Here is a 19,777-nt window from a genome sequence, read left to right as displayed (position 1 = left end):
AGGCAGAGATTATTGGAGCCAGCGCCACATGGCCATCACTGCTATTGCACTTTTAGGCACTTCATCCATTTGTTATAGGCGATCTATGACTGAAATGTAGACATAGAAAAATAATAATAATAATAATCCATTAAGTGAACCATTAAATCTACTTTTTGAAGTGAGAAGAGGGGTGAGACAAAAGCAAATTAGAACAGATCAAGGGTTTATCCATGTCTGGAAGTGACAAAACAGCTTTGCAAAATGTTTCCATGTTTATCTAAGATTCAAAATGAACAATCATATTCAAAACAAAATGTGATGTAACACGCTATGGAGACACCGTTTTGATAAGATAATGTATATTTGCACAACATGTTTCAAGTCTAACAGTCAATTTTATTTATAGAGCACAAACCACAACATCTGCCAGCATTACATTGTAGGATTAAAACATTCTAAAGTTGTAGAGAGAAACCCCATTAGTTCCTACTGAGAAAAATTACAAATCTAGAGCAAACAGAAAAAGAAAATATGAAAAAAAGTGATATTCAGCAGTGAGTCTTTTTGCTTTGAGCAATACATAATACAGTTTTCAGTGGCTTTTTTCTCTTTATCCATAAAATCACAATTCCCCCTCCACTGTGCATCCACTACTATCTTCCTAAAGTATCAAACATTCACATTCCTTTCTATGGCAACCCTACTTCCTTTTACCCTCCCAATCTATGTAGTCAGTCCAGAAAGTACATGCACACGTCTCCTAATAAGACTCCAAAATGTAGTCCCAAAATAACTTAGCAAACCCCTCAAGCATCAGGTCTTACTACGGAAAAATGATTATGACAAATATTCAACATTTCAGAAGTAAAACAAATAGCAAATCCTCACTCACATTCAAACACTGCTGCAATATGACTTAACCACAAAACAAGGTAATGGAATTGTGTACTAATTATCAATCCAACAGAGGTACAACAGAGTTAACAGCAGGTTCCCTGAATAAAAGGGATTATTTAGGGAGTCTCTGTCAAATATGCCTATTTTTTGAAAAAGCACATCATACAGGTGTCATTGTCAATAACTCTGAAGTTGTTTTTGCTATTATGCCATCCATGCTAAATACTATGTGATAATTAAATATTACAAGTATTAAATTTGTGGTTCTTTAACATCATCACTGGACTTCCTTCTTTGATCCCATCATAATTTCCACACTCAATAGAGGACATTGTCACTTGCAAAACTATGCAATTTCCATTCAACTATGCCGTTGTTTTTATTTCCATACAAGCCCATACTCTCTTTCTTTAAAAAGTTAAGCTGACTTTGAACACTTTTTAAACTTTTTCCATTGTGGATTTAGAACATACTCCAAACTCTACTATTAAAATTAGCACAGTGACGGCACGGCAGCATTTTTCACAGTAAAACATTTCAAGACTACCAAAAACAAAACAAAAAACTAAGCAAAATTCTTTCAGTAGGACTATAACGGCTTGTCCAGTATAATTCTATAAGAAAGGTAGTACTGTTTCACAACAAATGCATCAACCATTGTCAAACAGCGACGGCATTTGCCATAGAAAAATAATTTTGTGACAAAATGTCAACACAATAACATTTCCAAAGCCTGTTTAAAAATAAAGGGAGGATGGACTGTCCAGCAGATCCACATTCTGATAAAAATTGTGTACAAAAAAACCCTCAAAAGTGTCAATATTGTCACTTAGTTAAAAAGAATAGAAAGTAAAATTACATGGATCTGCAAGTCACACAGTTTTTTTCCTAGAGGTCTCTCCTTACCCTGCCAGATGAGAGCATGTTGGAGCTGTGCTGTTCTTCAAAGCTTTTTATATTGAGTGAAAGTAGTAAATAAATAATCTAAATATTATTTAAAAGATTTAGAAATGGAAATCAGGTCACACTTTACTCTCTTATCTAACAAAAAGGTTAATTCATATTTATGCACTTTTACACACTGAGGCTTAAGTACACATCTGGTGTTGTGCATATAAAGATTCAGCTATATAGTCATGGATTGTCATCTGGCCTAATTTCATTCTCATTCTGCAAATACAAATTGTGCACAAATCTTTTTTTGCACTACTGTCTCTTGTGTCAGAATAAAAAATCTGTACATGGATAAGCCAATCAGAGCACTTTTCTTCATAACTAATTAATACAAACTAATAATTCTTGGTTCATGATTAAAAAATGTTTACATTTTACTCCAAATATCCCTTAAATTCTCTCTATTTTCACTCAACACCTGTAGAGGTGGTTGGAAAAGAGAAAAGAGTTTATACTTTTGTTTATACTTCAGTGAGAAAGAACATAGTTCAGGTGGTTCTTTTTGTGTAATAGAGGAATTAATATTTGGTCACATCATAAAAATGATTAATATCATAAATGATGTCCTCAACAGTCCTCTGTACAGTAAACAAACAAACAAAATATTCTGTTGCACTGTTCATGCAGGAGAATTCAAGATGAGTGACCTCTAGGGTAACTGCAGTATGAAACGTCTTGATGACCATTACATAGCAGTATCATGTCATTGAAATAAAAATGGTTGATTGTATAGTTTGGATATTTTCATGCACATAGAGCAGACATAAAAAAAAAGTTAATAATATGTTTTTTTGTATTTCATAGAGACAAGACAACCGAAACTCCTTTACTAATAGGTTACATCCTGTATACCATGGAACATTATGACAAAACAATGAAATCAGAAAAGGTAAGAGATATTTGTGCTACAATTGTAATGATCTGTTGGTGCTAGCAAAGTAAACACAAAATAGACCAAATGTAGATATATAGTAAGTCTTTCTTGTACAAACTCAAAAAGGTTAAGTAGCCCTTTTATGCAAATACTTGACCAATTAAATCCACCATCAAAATTAACAAATATGTGAAAACAGTGAAGATGAAGTGAAAACCCAGAGCAATCCAGCATCCCCTCAAAACTCCATCCTGTTGGAAACCAAGAAAACAAAAAGACAGTTCTTATGTAAATCAACAGAAAAAAAGACAAATACAGCTCATGACTTTCATCGATTAAAACTTTGTCTTGATAGTGTGTTAATCCCAGCAATTCACCAATAAGCACACTGGGATCATTTGTGGGGTTAGGATGGTCAAGAATAACATGTGATGCTCGTGTTGATTACATACTGTCTGTAACTGAGCATATCTACAATTCCAAAAGTTTAAATGATATTTTGAAAAAGTTGGTATGAAAATGTATACAACCAGAATGCTGAATTAGGATTTTCATAAACTTGGATATTTAGAAAAGTTGAAAAACAACATATTCCATGCTTATCTGAAGGTGCCATAATATGTGATGCTTGTTCATCTTTTTCAAAGTAGTAACTCAATCTGTTACAAAACTCAAAGTATGGTCTGCCATGAGGGATGTGAGACTGTTAGACTGACATCAGCACAACAGTAAAAATGAAATGCACTGATATAAGCATACTACAACAAGTTACATGTTGTAACAAATATATGAACCTGCAAATCCAGATAGATGGCTTATAGATGACCCTAACCAGGTAATTTTAACATCTAAACTAAGGTGACCAGTCGTCCCCGATTTCAGGGCACATTCCCCGTTTTGAGTAACCTGTCCCCGGTGAAAGCTGTCCCCCAAAATGACCCCGATTTTGACTCTGAATGGGGGAAAATGCACGCAGACTCAAAGTAACACCAGTTATTATTTAACGCATTGCCAGAGACGACGTCATATGATGTACAGACGCAGCAGCGTCAACAACAACAATCAGAGGCGGCAAACAGGAAAGAAAAGGAGACCAGCGGCCGAGATAAATGCTTTGTTGTGTATTACCTTATTTATTTTGTGTGAACTGGCAGTAGACGTGGCTATGAGTGTGTGTGAAGTGATGTAACATTAAAGTAAGTATGATTGTTTTTCTGAATTGAAGACCTAATGTAATGTTATAAAAGTCAGTGAACGTTAACATTATGGCACTGTTTTCATATCTGTCATCACTGAAGTTGTGACGTTAACATTAGCATGACGTTACCAGGTGATGACATGTTTTTCTCATGTTCTCTTCTTCTCTTATTCTACCCAGGCTCCTGAGGTGGAGGTGGATGAATGTGGAGATAACTGTAATGTCACTCATTTTTTTATTGCCACCTTTTGTGTAATAACAGCTGGTTAAGATACATGAAAAGTAGTTGTCCCTGTTTTTTATTTTATAATGATAATATTTGATGATTTTTCACCACTGCAATGAAAATGTCCCCGATTTTCATTTCAGAAATCCAGTCACCTTAATCTAAACCCTACCAAGAGTTTTAGTAAAGTGTTGTCATGTTATTAACTTGATGTTAGTCAGAAGTCAATTGTTGTTTTTTATATTTCATTAGACCAAGAAATATTACATTCCTCATTGTATGATTGTGTATATGTATTCTATGCTTACAAATCTGTTAACAAAAGCTGTCAGATGTTTTACTTGCATGTTATTGGGATTAAAGGAACTGCATTAGGCTGGTTTAGGTCATATTTATCTGATAGATTCCAATTTGTTCTTGTAAATGAAGAATCTTTCTCACACGTTGGAGTAAGTCATGGAGTTCCTCAGGGTTCTGTGCTTGGACCGATTATTCTTACTTTGTACATGCTTCCATTAGGTAACATTATTAGACAGCAGGGCATAAATTTCCATTGCTATGCTGATGATACTCAGCTGTACTTATCTATGAAACCAGATGAAACCAATAGGTTGATCAGACTACAAGCCTGTCTTAAAGACATAAAGACCTGGATGACTCAGAACTGTCTGCTTTTAAATTCAGAAAAAACTGAAGTTGTTCTCTTTGGACCTGAGCGCTTCAGGGAGAAATTGTCTAGTTATATAGTTACTCTAGATGGTATTTCCTTGGCTTCTAGTTCTACAGTGAGGAACCTTGGAGTTATTTTTTACCAGAATTTATCATTTGACGCAAATATAAAACTGGTTTCTAGGACTGCCTTCTTTCACCTTCGTAATATTGCTAAAATCAGGAACATCCTGTCTCAGGGTGATGCAGAGAAACTAGTTGTTGGAAAAATTATATAGTTATACTATGACAGAAGAGTCCCTCCATCTTTTCCTCTTCTATGATTCAAGCAAAAGTGTTTTGACTCTGGTACTAGTCTTTCCCATAATATTAACTGGTGAGAAATGCCTTTTTCCCATAACATTGAATGTTCCTTCCCATAACAAGGAATGGGGAGAGAAGCACCTTTTCCCATAACATTGAATGTTCCTTCCCATAATAATGAATGGTGAGAAAAGTGCCTTTTCTCATAACATTGTGTGATCAGCAAGCATAAACAACATAAATAGCTGGAGCACCATTTTGTCAGGGGACAACTCTGAGCGATCTTCCCGACAGGTTGTGTGGATTTGTGCGGACTAACTGTGTGTAAATTGTGCTGGATTAACCCATAAAAGAAGCAGTCAGAAAAGGTCAGCTTTTTAACTGGTAACTGTGTATAGGATTATTCCGACAGGTTGTGTGGATTTGTGCGGACTTGTCTCTTTCTTGCAAGAAATAAATGTTTTGTGTTAATCGTATCCAGCGACTCTGAGCCTAATTTTGAGAGAATTTTTCTAACATAATGGTCCTTCGAGCCGGATTCTAAGTCCTTTCCACCTTCCAGAATCGGAGCTGAAACCGTGCACGGGGGAGTCCAGGACTCCTAACTGAAGTCCTCTCAGCAGAGTTTCTGACAGAGGCCGGCTGCCACTGGCTGGAGGAAAGGTGACAGAATCTATTTTTGAATCAGTGGACAGACTCGCTGGATTCTTCGTTGTTTAACTTACCAGTGGATTTATGGTAAGGAACCCTTTGTATTACTATTGTTGGTTGGAAATAGTGTGATTATTAGGGAAAATTTTGATTAATTAACTAGCAATTGATGGAAACTGGAGGCCTTTAAATAGATTGAGTCGTTGCTATTTTCCTAAGAATATTACTATTTCGAATGCAACCTAGTAAAGAAGCCTTTTAACTGGTAACTGTGTAAAAGTTATGTTGGATCACTCACAAATGAAGCAGTCAGAAAAAGTAAGCCTTTTAACTGGTAACCGTGTGTAGGTTGTGTTGGATTAACCCATAAAAGAAGCAGTCAGAAAAGGTCATCCTTTTAACTGGTAACTGTGTATAGGATTAACCCATAAAAACCTAATTAGCGGTCAGAAAAGGTCATCTTTTTAACTGGTAACTGTGTGTAAATTGTGCTGGATTAACCCATAAAAGAAGCAGTCAGAAAAGGTCAGCTTTTTAACTGGTAACTGTGTATAGGATTAACCCATGAAAACCTAATAGCAGTCAGAAAAGGTCAGCCTTTTAACTGGTAACTGTGTGTAGGTTGTGTTGGATTAGCCCATAAAAGAAGCAGTCAGAAAAGGTCAGCTTTTTAACTGGTAACTGTGTATAGGATTAACCCATGAAAACATAATAGCAGTCAGAAAAGGTCAGCCTTTTAACTGGTAACTGTGTATAGGATTAACCCATGAAAACATAATAGCAGTCAGAAAAGGTGAGGCAAAGGAAAGAAGCCTTTTAACTGGTAACTGTATGTTGTGTTGGATTAACCCACAAATGAAACGGTCAGAAAAGGTCAGCCTTTTAACTGGTAACCGTGTGTAGTGGTGGGATTAACCAAGGACAACAAAAATGCAGTCAGAAAAGGTTAGTCCATAGTCTGTGTGAGAAGACTACAGGAATAAATAACTCCGCACCGCGCGTTAGAAACGGAATCTTTCTTAAGAGAGTTTGCGATGAAAGATCGCAAGTTTTAAATCCATGTTAGTTTTTGTTAGTGTTATATGTCTGATCGTTTGTTTGTTAAATGACCTGATTGTTGAATCGTTAGTTTGTGAAATTAATTTGTTTGTTTGTAAAAAGGGGCTGGTTGTTAAATTGTTTGTTTGTCGAATTGTTTGTTAAAGTCTTTGCCAACCTCCGAAGGGTGTTAAAGTCTTTGCTGCAGTGTTGTTTTATTTGCTATGTATGTATGGGAGTAAAACAGCTGTGTGTGTGTGTGTGTATTGTTGCTGATGGTGACGACAGAAAAATGTGTTACTGACTAATTGAGTTGAAGTGAACATTGGAATCTGGTTGTTGCTCGTGACATAACGACAGAAGTAGTGTTTCATTCAGTAGTACTCAAAATAACTCCACTGAAAATTGATTAGTTGCAAGAGGACAGTATGGGAAATACCTGTTTTAAAGCTAACCGGGAGTTAAGTGGGAGTGCTAAAAACCCGATAATATTGAATACTTAGAGAGATGAGAAAATAAATTTGGGTTTGAGGGAGAATTGAACATGGTAAAATTGCCCAATCCTAGAGAAGGGGAAGACAAAAGTAATGTACAAAGTAAATCTAGTTTAATAAAACAAACAAACAAAAAAAAGAACAACAAGGATTAGAGCTAGACATTTGTACAAGTTTGTGTATTAAGATTTAGCAGCTCTCTTAAAGAGTTAAAGTTCAGAAGATCTCAGACAAACAAACAGATCATTTCAAATCTTTACTCCTTTCACAGGAAAAACTGTCTGAGCAAAAGATGTTTTACAACCTGAGATTTTTATCATTTCCATATCAAACCTGCCATTCTTAGGCAAAGTCCTAGGAAAAGTTGTAACACCAACAGCTTTCTGACTGTTTCCTGTCTAACAATGCTTTTGATACTTTCCTCTCATAGTCTTGATTTTATGTGTTTAACTGAGAGATGAAACAACAAGACCGAGAGTGGGGAGGGTCTTTGTGCCATATTCAGGGCCAATATACCCACTCACAAGATAAAACATTTATTTTTGTCCTTAATTTGAGCATGTGTCATTTAAAAAGGGAGATAAAACAATCTTAAATACTTTGTCTCACCGCAGAATGATTTCTTTAATGATTATTTTTGTGTTCATATGAAAGTATTCCTAACAATACTTCCGCAGATGGCAGAATCACAAAGAGGGACTCGCATCACTCTCTGCAGAGCTGATAGAAAATCAACGACCCCTTCACTGACATGATGGAGAAGTGGTTTGGTCTCTGTCTGTTGTCACAGCCATAGTAGCCACCTGTGCTTGATGTTGTATCACATGCTTGAGAGGACTGTCCCAAAGACTGATTGAAACCATCCGTACCCGCATAATGTATCAACAGGTAGAGGGAGATGATGACAATGAGCGACACATGGATGATGGAGACGATGATACAGATAACATTTAAAGTACTTTGAATGACCCCGAGTGAATTCTCAATGATTTCTTTAATGATTATTTTTGTGTTCACATGAAAGACCAATGAACATGGGAATTGGACCTATTAAAAGACAATTCCTGAATGTAGAGCATTGTAAAGATGATATGTTGCTTCTTCCTGCTAACATTTGTCCACAGTTTGATGAACTGCATCAGCAGCAGAACCACTGACTCAAAGTCAGGTAACTGACCAGGTTTCTGGAATTCTGGAATTCCCATCATGCCAAGATGATGGCGGAACAATCACAAATTTTTATCCACATATGTACAAAAGGGTGGACGGCGAAGCTAAGCGCTCCACCCCAACTGAATGAAAAGCTGATTTGAAGAGTTCATTCCACCAAGTAACGTCTAACAATCTACAGCCTCCAACCACTGTATGGCTGAATTATATCCTGAAGTGTCCTAAAAGAGGATTAGTTAGGGAATAAGAGGTGGTAAAGACCTCTTCCTGGAAGTGAAGTGCTAGTAACCTCTCCTTCCAAGATAGCTTAGCAGTTCCAGACCAAGCCGGACTGATATTCGGCCAGAAGCAGACGATTGCAGAGTGGACTGAATAAACTGCATTGTATTATTATTATTATTGTTTGACTATTCTTGATTTTCTTTTATTATTATTTTTCCATTTAATATCAATTTCATATTATTTATTAATTGCATATAATCATATTTTCATTTATTATTCATTATTCTTATTTTCATTTCATTAATTTTTTGTTTGTGTCATATTTCCATTTTTATTATTCCATTGTATTAATTTTGTTCATTAATCATTTAGTCAGTTTTATTGATTTCCATTTTTATTGATTTTTGTCCTTTTTGCCATGTATTTTTGGTTGTGTATCCGTTTTGTGTTTGCTGGTCACACCTAGGTCCATCAACGGTTCGGAGTGCGACCTTTGATACTGAGTGAGTGACTAAGCGGTCGGTCGCCAAGGAGAGAATGGGGCCATAGGAGAATTTTCCCGTAAATAAAGCAAATGGGTTTTTCGCTCCTATGCACTGCGAACGGTAGAAATACATTCAATGTTAATTGTACGGGGTGCAGGGTTTTTGGAGTTTTAATACTTCATAGCATAAACAGGAGGGAATGTTGGAAAAATTATATAGTTATACTATGACAGAAGAGTCCCTCCATCTTTTCCTCTTCTATGATTCAAGCAAAAGTGTTTTGACTCTGGTACTAGTCTTTCCCATAATATTAACTGGTGAGAAATGCCTTTTTCCCATAACATTGAATGTTCCTTCTCATAACAAGGAATGGGGAGAGAAGCACCTTTTCCCATAATAATGAATGGTGAGAAAAGTGCCTTTTCTCATAACATTGTGTGATCAGCAAGCATAAACAACATAAATAGCGGGAGCACCATTTGGTCGGGGAGACAACTCTGAGCGATCTTCCCGACAGGTTGTGTGGATTTGTGCGGACTTGTCTCTTTCTTGCAAGAAATAAATGTTTTGTGTTAATCGTATCCAGCGACTCTGAGCCTAATTTTGAGAGAATTTTTCTAACACTAGTTCATGCATTTGTTACTTCTAGATTGGACTACTGTAATTCTTTATTATTGGGCTGTCCCACATATTCTCTGAAAAGCCTCCAGCTGATCCAAAATGCTGCAGCCAGAGTTCTGATGAGAACTAACAGGAGAGATCATGTTTCTCCAGTTTTAGCTTCTCTTCATTGGCTCCCTGTTAAATTCAGAATAGAATTTAAGATTCTTCTCCTCACATATAAAGCTCTTAATGACCGAGCTCCATCATATCTTAAAGATCTCATTGTAAGATATTTTCCTAACAGAGCACTTTGCTCCCAAACTGCAGGTTTACTTGTTGTTCCCAGAGTTTCTAAAAGTAGAATGGGAGGTAGAGCCTTCAGTTATCAGGCCCCTCTCTTGTGGAATAAGCTGCCAGTAAATGTCCGGGAAGCAGACACCCTTTCCACTTTTAAGATTAGGCTTAAAACTTTCCTTTTTGATAAAGCTTATAGTTAGGGAAGGCTCAGGTAATCCTGAAACATCCCATAGTTAAGCTGCTATAGGCTTAGACTGCTGGGGGACCTCATCTGTCACACCTTTCCTCACTTTGCTCTCTTTTTTCCCCCTGTTTAATTTCACAATTGATTTTATGTACATGTGACATTACTGTGGTTATTAACTATTGTTTCCCTGTTCCAACAGATATCCTTTGAATGGCGTTATGGTGTTTTTCCCCCCTCTTTTCCCTCTTTTCTGTCTTCTCAAACCCCAGCTGGTCGAGGCGGATGGCCACCCTTCCTGAGTCTGGTTCTGCCAGAGGTTTCTTCCTGTTAAAAGGGAGTCGTTCCTTTCCACAGTCCCTCAGGCTCAGGACGGGAGATTGGACTGAAGACAAGTTTCGGTGCAATCTGTTGGTTTCCTTAGCTAGGATATTATTTTTTGAATTGGCTCTATATGAATTAATTGGATTATGATTACAATGAATTGAATTCCAATTGGCTTGGACTATATTACTTAAGTGCCTTGAGATGACAATTGTTGTAATCTGGCGCTATATAAATAAATTGAATTGATTTGAACTTGCAACCAAAGTATTGAACACTTTGTTTTGACATCAATAAACTTCCACACAAAAAGACCTGCTTAACCACTGAAGTCTACCATTTCCAGATCAGGCCACATTTCCGTCTCACATCTAAATTTAGTTTAAAAATGTTGTCCTCTTGTTACAAGTTGTGTTTCTCTACAAATAATCAATGCTCTAAGGAAAGAAAATTAAACACAGCCTAATTGTGTTTTGGAAAGTCTGGCACATCTAAAAGATCAGTGTTTGTCCCTTAGTCCCACCTGGGTCCTGCTAACACTTGTACATCTTTTGAATGCACATGCTAAAAGGCACTATTAAAACACAGCTGCTTACGTAGGCTACATGAGCATTTTTCATCTACTTTACCCTTACATAATTTTGTCTACTCTGTAGGATTTAAACCAGCATGCTCCCACTCAAAAGCAAATTTCCCCAGCCTCTCGGACAGCAGACTATCTGTTTACTTTAGAAACATAATTGAGCCCTCCAGTATGTGGGTCTCATTGTCAAATGAGAAGGGGAACTCCAAATGTTCACCCACAGTGCAACTGAGGCTATTTACTGCTATACTGCATGCTGTGTTTATGTAATGAACCTGACTTCTCACCCTCTCTGTCTTTAAATTACTGCTCCTATAAAAAGCCGGCTGATGCTGCAGTGACTCTGACCTGCCATCCAGAATCTTGATGTCCAAGAGCAGCTGAAGCTTTTCTGCTCACACAGATAACAGACGCCTACCAACACTTGACCTTTCTCTCTTGCATCAACATGCTAACACACACATTTGAACAACTTGCTTATGAATAATCTTATGTCAGTATCCTCTTCTAAACATCTAGCAAGGACAAAATTAACAAGTTAACTTCTAAGTGCTAGCCTCTGTTGAGGTTTAGCTGCAAACTTTGAATTCATGTGTTTTCCTCCAGCTATGTATGGTATATCCTAGTAAACCATTAGTTACTTGTAACATCATTTAATTGATACAATAATTGAAATTCATACAAACAATGTGACTTATACCCTTATTTAAACAAATATAGCATGCTTAAACGGTTCTTTAAAACACATTCACACTTACCAAAACAGGACAATTAAATGTTTTCCAATTGCCAGTAGTACCGTTTACTCTCAAAGTTCTGGGCGCTAGAACAAACACCCAATTAAGGTTATATCCTGTGAGTACTGTTATTGTCTGGGGACAAGCCTGTAAACTGCAATACCATAAAGGATGACATTATACTGTATCCTACAGGTGGTGTTTCTGTTATACATTTTAACTGGACCTGAGAAGTCAGCCCAAACAGAAGGAATTAGAACGAGCTGCCAGCTGTCTTGCAGACATGTAAAATCAATCAGTCTTGTCTATTTTTTTTTTAAAGTTATTGATTCCATGAAAAATGTAATTGTCAGTACATGTTAGAACTTTTCCCATTACTTGACCAGAGTGCCATACACTTATCAAAAATGAGCACGTACTTCCTGTTATATTTGCACCAATGCTGACTGGGGCCAGACTAGATAAATAAATGCATTTGATGTGGGATTCAATGCCGATTAGATAAATGTCAATGCACTCAAGCCAGATGTTAGCCAGTGATGGCAGTTTTTGTTTGTTTTTTTACAGGTAAAACAAGGGGTAAAGGAACCATTAATCTTAAAGAAAAATCTTAAAGAATCCAGGAATTTGTGCACAGTGGATTGGAGGTACACACTGTGCACAAATAGAATATCTTGTAAAATGTTCTGAAAAGTACAAATACATTCAAAATAAATGATCAATAACATAAACACAAACACCAACATAAACCATACGTCAGGGTTGGCTAAACTACTTGAAGTATTTAATAAAAAGTTACCAAAAGTCAAAAATACACACTATAATGCACTCCTCAAATTGCTTGTGTCTGTTACAATCACCAACCGATTACTTGCCTGTGTTGTTATATACTGAACAAACTGACAAAGTAAGCCATATAATCTGTGGCCAAAATTAAAGAGACATGTTAAGTGACATGAAGCAAACTAAATCTTGCTTCATAGCTCAATAAAATTTAGTAGGTGTACTCTATTTTTGCCAACTAACCAACAATTCTATCCAAGCAAGCACTTGGTGACAGTGGCCCGGCAAAATTTCCTTTAAACAGGAAGAGCCTCCGTCCCAACCAGATGGGTTGATGAAAACAGAAGAGGGAAGGGGACAGAAAGAGATAGAAAGAGAGAAACAACAACCAAACAAACACTGCACAGTTTCCTGTAGCTTTGAAAGTAGGTCTAAAAATTACAGTTTTCAATCACCATCACTCCTCTCTCTGTTAATACTTTTTCTTCTTTATTCAACACAAAGATATTTTTGTTATTATCATTACCATTATCTACAGGAATGACATGAGTGTCACAAAAGAGAGCTTCAAAATTGTATGCCTCCAACAAAGCTGAACAAAAACATTTATACAAATCTGTCAATATCTTTTAGAGTAATTGTACTAGTAGCTGAGCATACCAGACAGGAAAAACAATGACAACTGAAAAATATCCACAGCAAATAATATCCAAATAAATAAATATCCAAAGGAAATAAATAGGGTAAGTAAAAGGAGGAAAATAAGGAAAAATATATATGGAAAAATACTAATTAAATGTAGATAAACCAGGGATAAAACAAATAAACTATTTGAAGAAAAAAATCAAAAATAGAAAAGGGAATAATTTCATTTTTGATTTTCCCATTTTCAATGTACACCAGTCAGTCTGCAGTCAGAGAAAGCCCTCTGCAATGCCAGTCATCCAGGGTAATTACATCATTTTAAGTCTTGCCATGATGGAAAGATGTATGTAAGAATGTATGAATGGATGGATGGATTGGTGATTGTTAAAACTGAAAATAGTCTTAAAGTTCAACGTGACTCCATTACTATATTTTCTCCCTTCAAAACCATAGACTGTTTGTAATTTCTGTTGAATTATACCATACTGCTTGATTTGATTTTGAACGATTTTGTACAAAAAACAAGAAATGCAAAAGACTCCAACCGCAAACGTAATCGGACTCATTCTTAACTCTTGTTTACTTTTCAGCCCTCAAATATAACCTTTGATGGACATCCCTGAGACTTGACCAACACCACCAACAGTGTAACTGACAATAAAAGTAATTAAGTGTATGTGCTTCATCACAATGGAGACAGAATTTTGCTGAAATTTGATTGAATATTTCTACTACACCTCAGGCAATTATTGTACTGTATTATTTATCTGAATGAAAACAAAATAAACAAAAATAGTTGCTGATGCAGAAAACAATTTTATATAAAAACATTTGATTTTGGTTATCATTGGGTATTGCATAATGTTCCTGATTAAAAGTGAAATGTGATTTTATGAAAAGTAGTTGAAATGAGTGCTTCCTCAACATGCTAAAACTGAACATTTCAAAATGTTTTTTTACCGGCTACACACCTGTACTGCAGCAGCAATACAAAGTAGGTGTTCTAGAGCTTGTGACTGAATAATAAAAGTGGCCCAGGAGGTTGAAATAAACATGGCTTGTAGAAGAGATAGAGCTGAAAAGTCCTGGACAACTACTGAGCACACCCTGTGCTGAATATATTTTTCATGTGCTCCCAAATACCTTATTCAAATTCTTATCAAGATTATATACTGAAAGAGAAAAAGAGCTGCACTAATAGTTACACTATTACTGTGTACTACAATATATATCTTGTTTGTCAAAAGTAGAAATGATCATAATAAAAAGAAAAGAAAATCATTATCAAAATAAAAGTAAAAGAAAATGCTTCTTAGAGTTAGTATGATGGGAAATTAAAATTATCCCAGTTTTCGCCCAGCTGCAGTCAAACATGATGCTGTACATGGGGAAGGGAAAAAGTCTGATATACTCACCTGTTCATCTGTGCTCCACCACGAAGCTCATGGTGGTCCCGTCAAATGAAGGGGGGGCAATGATGCGGGGCCCCTGCTGGGAGGTGATACTGATGACTGGTTGCTTGACACTGGAGAAACCATGGGGCGGCTTGTTGGTTCTGGCCTGCTGCTGAGTCCCTGAGGATGCCTGAGGAGACTTTCTAGTCACCATGTAAAAGGGACTCTCCAGGTACATTCCCTCGGCCTGCTGCGAAGAGACCTTCTCCAAGCTTTCTGCTTCCGACGGCACTGACATCTGTGATTGTACCAGTGTTCGGGCGGGTATCGCTGAAGGTGCCGGCATGAAGCCTGGGTAGATCATGTAAGTGTGACCGTATGCTGAAGGACTGAGGGCCAGTGGTGACATGGGCATGGGTACAGGTGTCATGGGAGGCTGTGGCATGGGCACATCAACATATTGGCCTGTTTCTGGGTCAAAGAGGCGCTTTGTGGCTGGCTGCACTGGAGTATCCACCAAGTAGTAGTTTCCAGTGGTGGGATCCAGCAGCATCTTCCTCTGGGTGACCTGAAAGGGGTCCATAGTGGGAGCTGGGGTCATTGCTGGGGTCATTGCTGGGGAAAAGCAGTACACCTGCGATTGATTGGTGGACATCCCCAGTGGTAAGGAGTGATAGATGGTAGCAGAAGGAATCTCTGGTGAACGGGTCTCCATTACAATGCTGGAGCGTTTTGTCATCTGATTATAGTCCTCCTGGCCCCTGATGCCAGATCCTTCGTGTCCTGGAGGAGAGGTCGGGTATGACTGGGTTGCAAATGTATAAACAGATGTGTTATCGGCAGATGGGGGTTGTTTACTGTTGCTGGGGTGAGATTTAACTGGAATGGTTAGATAGTTCTCGTTATCAGCTGATGTATCCAAAAACTGATGCTCAAAACTTTCCAAATGCTTTGATTCAACTCCTTCATTTCCACTTACCCTGGTCTGACTGACTTTTAATGAACCAGGCAGTTTCGGAGATTGAGGGACAAAGCTTTTGTTGCTAAAAGGCATTTGTGTGATGGTGTTTGGATGGCGAATACTTGCAGCTGTGGAGGCTTTGAAGTTAGAGCTGAGACTAGACATGTTTTTGTATCCTGTGGTGCTGAGGGTTTGTACTGACTTAGCAGCCAGCCTGTCATCACGACTGCTGGATGTCTGAAGGGCCTTAAGTAGGTTTCTGTCCTCCTGTCTCAGCATGCTGTCACAGCCGGGAGACCCTGCTATTGCTGGTGGGGTCTTGTCTATGTTGGGATAGGAGTCTCTTCTGACTGCCTTATCCATGCTGGACCCTCGTGCCCCTTCCTCCTCAGATCCTCCCTGTTCTTCACTGGCTATCAGTGACAGCACATGGCTATCTGTCAGGGGCTGGGGCTTACTCCTCCTTTTCCACTCATTTCTCTCAAAAACGTAAAGTTGTTCCATGGTTTTCACAGCTGCCTGGAGTTTTTCTAAAGCCCCTTGATTGGCCATCTTTGACTCAGGTTTCTTTTCTGTATTATCTGATATTTTTTCCTGTTTCTTTGGGGCTATTTCGCCCTCAATTCTTAGCCCAATGCATCCCTCTAAGGAATTGTTTGACATAACTAATGGTGCTCCCCCTGCTGCCTTCTGGGACAGAGCACTTTTTGCGCCCTCTGGAGACGATTTGCCAGTGTCAAACGACTCCTGTTTAATTAACTCAGGATTTCCAAACTCTTTCACAGTATTATTAGTATTTACAGACTGACATTTTATCACTATGGGGGACACAGAGTTAAGATTTCGGTAATACATTTGCTTATTTTGCTCCGGGTGGATGTCAGCAGGGGCAAAGTTGGATTTGCTTTCGTGGTTATCCAAAGAAACAAAGTGATATGAACTTTTAACTAATTTACGCACATCTCTAACTTGGTGAATAGGTGTTTGCAACTTCCCCTTATTATCTCTTATGTCTCTTACCATGAAATGCGGGACTTTATCTGAAGACTCACCCTTCAAAGCTGCTGCCAGTGCTTGGCATTTGAAGTCATCTGTTCTGATAAGGCTGGCAGCGTTCGAGCCTATATTAGGAGCGCGTAGCTTGGAGACACCAAAAGGTTCCGTTTTATTGTCTCTTATGCTCCTTAGGTTAATTTTTATTTCCGGAGATTTTGATGTTGCTAAAGTCCTGGAGTCTGCGATGTATAAAGTGTTGTCAGAGCGCAGTTTTATCCCGCTTCCGTCTCCACATTGAGAATAATCTCTGCTCTGCAGCTGCTGTCCGATTTCTCCGTCATTAGGCAGCAGTTGGATACTTGGCACAAACAAATGAGACATTTTAGTCAGTTTGCTGCTGGCCACTGAGTACCGATCCCCCTTACCCTCTTTATCATTAGCTGAAGGCAGCTTGTCCTCCACAGTTTTATCGTTTTTATGATCCTTTTGAAACCCTAGCTCCTCGTCCTTCCAACATCTGAATGCGCTATTTTGGCTGCGAAGCAGCGTGCTTTTGGATGCTTCCAATGCGCCTTTTTTAGTATCGATTCCACCTTCATTCGCCGGCTCTAAATAAGTTTCTAGTACGGGAGCGGTCGTGTCTTGTCTCCGAGAGTCGCTCTTGGTATCACATGAGCCACTGTCCACAATGTCCCCTAATTCATCCAGGCACATAATAGCGTAGTCAGAGCTGCTCTCAGAAAACTTGGAGCTCTGTCTCTGCAGCTCGCTGCTCCCCTTTCCCTTCTGACTGTCGCTTTCCTGGTGCCCAAAGCACGGGGACGGCGTCTGATGCGGCTCACTTATCTCCCCTCTTTCCATCTTACGCTCCTGCTCGAACTGCATCTTCTTAGAAATCACATTTTTGATCAGACTCGAGGCGAATATGGCCTTCTTCTGCGTGTCTTCCATGGTTTTAAAGGGCGACTTACTGATCCCGCTCCTCTGGCTGCTTAGCAAACTGTTGGTAACTTCATCTGTGGAACGTGATCCTGCTGCGCTTTGTGCAAAGTTAGTTCGTCTTTCTTCCGGAGACATTCCTGATTTGACATTGCAACGAAAATTCAGAGTCTCCGTGAGCCTTATCACCCCACTGTGGCCCTGACCAAACTTCCCCATCAACTGTATTTTCTTGGGGTTGCCATTCAGGGTGAAGATTTTGCTGGTGGGCGGTTTGATGCTTGCCAGTGCAACGCCCTTATAACCTCTATTGTCTATGTTTTTGGCTATTTCAAATGAGGCTGTTGAGTTTTGACAGGAGACGACACTTTGGTCTAGTCCCTGTGACATATTCATGTTACCATATTTTAGGTCAACAAACGTGGACCACCTGTTTATCCCTATTCCATGCTCTGATGCTGAGGACTCACTGGAGGTGCTGAAATTAATGGCATCAAAGTAAGGATAGGCCAGACTCTTGAAGGCTCTGGCTGTCAGGTTGCGCACCTCCTTGTCAGCATCGTCCAGCTCGCTGACAGCGCTGGACGTACCGCTGGAATACTCTGTGACCTCCTTTCCCCTTAATTTGCCACCAAAGTGTACGCGTCCGGGCGCGGCTATGAAACACTTCGCCCTGTCACACAACGTCTCTGCCTTCCCATCCACTCCCCTAAACACATAGCGACTCATGTCTCCGGAGCGCCTGGCATGATAAAGAATATTTTCCTGTTCTTGAATGTTGCCAGGGTCATTTATAGCTCGAGAAGTGGTTCTAACTGACAGGTGGATCTGTCCCCCACTGTTGCCACTGCAGTGCTGCTGCGGCTTTGACATACTCTCATCTGAGCTGGTGAACTTGGCTGCGTCGCACAGATCACTTTCAAGCAGAGTGCTGACTGTCGCTGCTGCGCCCCGCGAGCTCTCCCCCCTCTCCCCCGCCACTTTATCACTCTCAAAAGAGTAATCAACAAATGAGTACACCTGGTTATCATCCTCAATCTCCCAGCTGGCGGAGGACCCCACTCCGAGGTCGAAGTCCCTCTCATGGTCAGAGAGCTCCGACAGCTGAATCTCGTGCGTGGTAATGTAATGGGACTCGTCCTCCGTAACGCACGGGCCGGAGTCATCAGAAAGCACCAGGCTAACATCCTCCCCCTCCTCAAAGTCATCTGATTCACTTCTCCCGCTCAGATAATTATCAGTATTGTGTGATTCCTCGAGTTGTGTCTTGTTATTTTCTCTTTTGGAGACGTCCGACTGCGTCATGACGCGCCCATTTCTGTCTCCCAGTTTCAGGCAATCTTCTGACTTTTTGACACAATGATTAAATGATGAGGATGGATCAGGAGTGCCGTCCCTTGCGTCTTCTCCACATTCCGCAACTCTTGCATCCTCTTTCTTTTGCATCTCCGTTTCGATCCCCACCTCATAGTTCGCGTCCGTTGCGCAAATAGCTCCGGCGTCACTGTTGTTAACAACGATAGACGTTTGGTTTCTCTCATCAAAATGACAATCTTTCTCCGACTTTACTCGATTTATCTCCATGTCCATTAACTCCAAATCGACGTATTTGGTTTCGTCTCCCTTTACCAGCAAATCCTCTCCCGCTTGTTGGAGTGGATGTATCACCCGTTGGCGCGCTGCGTCTTTTTCCACGCAGCTTCGCTTAGTCTTCATGTTATAAGTGTCGACTTTCAGCTTACATTTGGAGTCTGACACAAAAGAACAGTTAGATATGGAGCCACCCACGATTACTCCGTCTCAGAGATGGTGCTGCGCGCAAAGCTCCGTGTCCGGTGAGACGGACTCCGAAGACACCGAGGCGCTTGAGACATTCCAGCTCACCGCACGTGAGGTCTCAAGTCGAGTATCTAAAAAGGAGCAGGGTCATTACGAAGTACTGTCTAGGACACATGACTCTCAAACTGAGGTTCACAGACCAACAAGGGTCGCTAAAACTCTCCTTCAAAATGTAACTTTTATTTTCTCCCAGATGTAAACGGTTTTACGATACAAACATGACTTCCATTAAAGACTATATGTTTTTTAACATCTTTCTGTTGAAATTAATCAATCATTTTTATTATTGCTTAAAAATATTGATATCAAGATGTGAAAGGAATTTTCTC

General features: G+C 39.2%; 1 protein-coding gene across 1 annotated transcript; it reads right to left on the bottom strand.

The window, feature by feature from the left end:
- Nucleotides 1-2,695: 2,695 nt before the first annotated feature.
- On the bottom strand, nucleotides 2,696-19,539 carry cunh4orf54 (chromosome unknown C4orf54 homolog). The gene is made up of 2 exons (XM_072376763.1): nucleotides 14,735-19,539; nucleotides 2,696-2,958 (listed from the first exon to the last, which is right to left on the bottom strand). Exon 1 carries the CDS (start codon nucleotides 19,323-19,325, stop codon nucleotides 14,739-14,741), a length of 4,587 nt encoding a protein of 1,528 aa, XP_072232864.1. The 5' UTR covers nucleotides 19,326-19,539; the 3' UTR covers nucleotides 2,696-2,958; nucleotides 14,735-14,738.
- Nucleotides 19,540-19,777: the final 238 nt, after the last annotated feature.

This window comes from Leuresthes tenuis, unplaced genomic scaffold, assembly GCF_036924035.1.
Source record: "Leuresthes tenuis unplaced genomic scaffold, fLeuTen1.0.hap1 SCAF_22, whole genome shotgun sequence".
Taxonomy (NCBI): Eukaryota; Metazoa; Chordata; class Actinopteri; order Atheriniformes; family Atherinopsidae; genus Leuresthes; species Leuresthes tenuis.
The sequence above is the reverse complement of the archived record's forward strand: the minus strand, read 5'-3'. Positions and strand labels throughout refer to the sequence as shown.